The sequence below is a fragment of the Tupaia chinensis genome, unplaced genomic scaffold (genome assembly GCF_000334495.1).
Source record: "Tupaia chinensis unplaced genomic scaffold, TupChi_1.0 Scaffold000280_1, whole genome shotgun sequence".
NCBI classification, from domain to species: Eukaryota; Metazoa; Chordata; class Mammalia; order Scandentia; family Tupaiidae; genus Tupaia; species Tupaia belangeri.
The window spans coordinates 284,032-285,239 of record NW_006159763.1 but is presented as its reverse complement, the minus strand read 5'-3'; the positions used below and the strand labels follow the sequence as shown (position 1 = coordinate 285,239).

General features: G+C 64.5%; 1 protein-coding gene across 1 annotated transcript in view; it reads left to right on the top strand.

The window, feature by feature from the left end:
* KCNH2 (potassium voltage-gated channel subfamily H member 2) overlaps positions 1-1,208 on the top strand; it is a 33,527-nt gene that overhangs the window by 14,549 nt on the left and 17,770 nt on the right. The window contains 1 exon segment of the mRNA XM_027772530.1: positions 991-1,207. Coding sequence (XP_027628331.1) covers positions 991-1,207 — 217 coding nt within the window.

Here is a 1,208-nt window from a genome sequence, read left to right as displayed (position 1 = left end):
CACCCCCCCCCGGCGCCCCCGCCACCGGCTGGCTGGCCTCAGGTAAGTGGCAGGCTGGCTCAGGAACACATGGGCCTGTTTCCCCTGGCCATGAGCTGCCCAAGGCCAATGCTTCTGTAAGAGGAAGGTAGTGGGGGACCCTTAGGTGGAAGAGAGGACACTAAGGAGGTGGCCTGGTCCTGCCAGCCCAGCGTGGACAGATGGTGGAGTGACAGGGCCTAGGTTCACAGGTCCTTGGGGCAGGACAGCACCGTGGCCCTAGCCCTGCTGCCTGGTGCCCCACACCACCTTGGGAGGAGCCCTTTCTCCAGTCTGGCATGAGTCCCCTGGGGATGGGAGGAGCCCTCTCTCTCTGCCAGAGCTCCATCCTGGAGCCCCTGGCCTCTGGTCCTAGAACCCGTCGGCCACACTCCCTGTTGGCCTTGGCTCATGGCGGAGAGGGTTTGAGAGGACACTCACCTGGGCTGCAGACATGGAGGCCTCCCCTCCTCCCAGGATGGTGCAAGGGCTTAGACCCTCTGCCCCCTGGGATGGCCTCTTTGGGCTTACTTTGAATTTTTCCCTCAGAGGCATGACAAGAGCATTCACCTCTTGCTTTCTCAAGCTCTAAAGTGGCAATGTTAATGACATGGCCTACCCTGCTCTCCACCCAGCTGTTGGGGAGGCGAGAGAGCTGGGCACCATTCGGCAGGTGACCGCCTGTGGTGACACGTCTGCCCCCATCTCCTCACCTCTAAAGTGGGGACCGTGGCAGCCGTCAGCACTGCTGCGAGGACAGGGATGATCTGCGTGGAGTCTGCCCCAAAGTGTGGCTCAGAGGGCAGACAGAGCGTCTCAGATAAGACCTTGTCCCCAGGTGTAATTTGAGAATACACCTCTACCCGTGGGGGAGGATGCCGGCTTTCAGAGCCCTCTCTTCCCAGCTCCTACGCCTTGCTCATCCCCAGCTGTTCTCGGTCCCCAAGGCCACTGGCCCCTCTTCTCTCACAGGCCGCGCCAAGACCTTCCGCCTGAAGCTGCCGGCGCTCTTGGCGCTGACAGCCCGCGAGTCGTCGGTGCGGCAGGGCGGCGCGGGCGGCGCGGGCGCCCCAGGGGCCGTGGTGGTGGACGTGGACCTGACTCCCGCGCCGCCCAGCAGCGAGTCGCTGGCCCTGGACGAGGGGTCGGCCATGGACAACCACGTGGCGGGGGTCCGGGCGGCGGGGGGG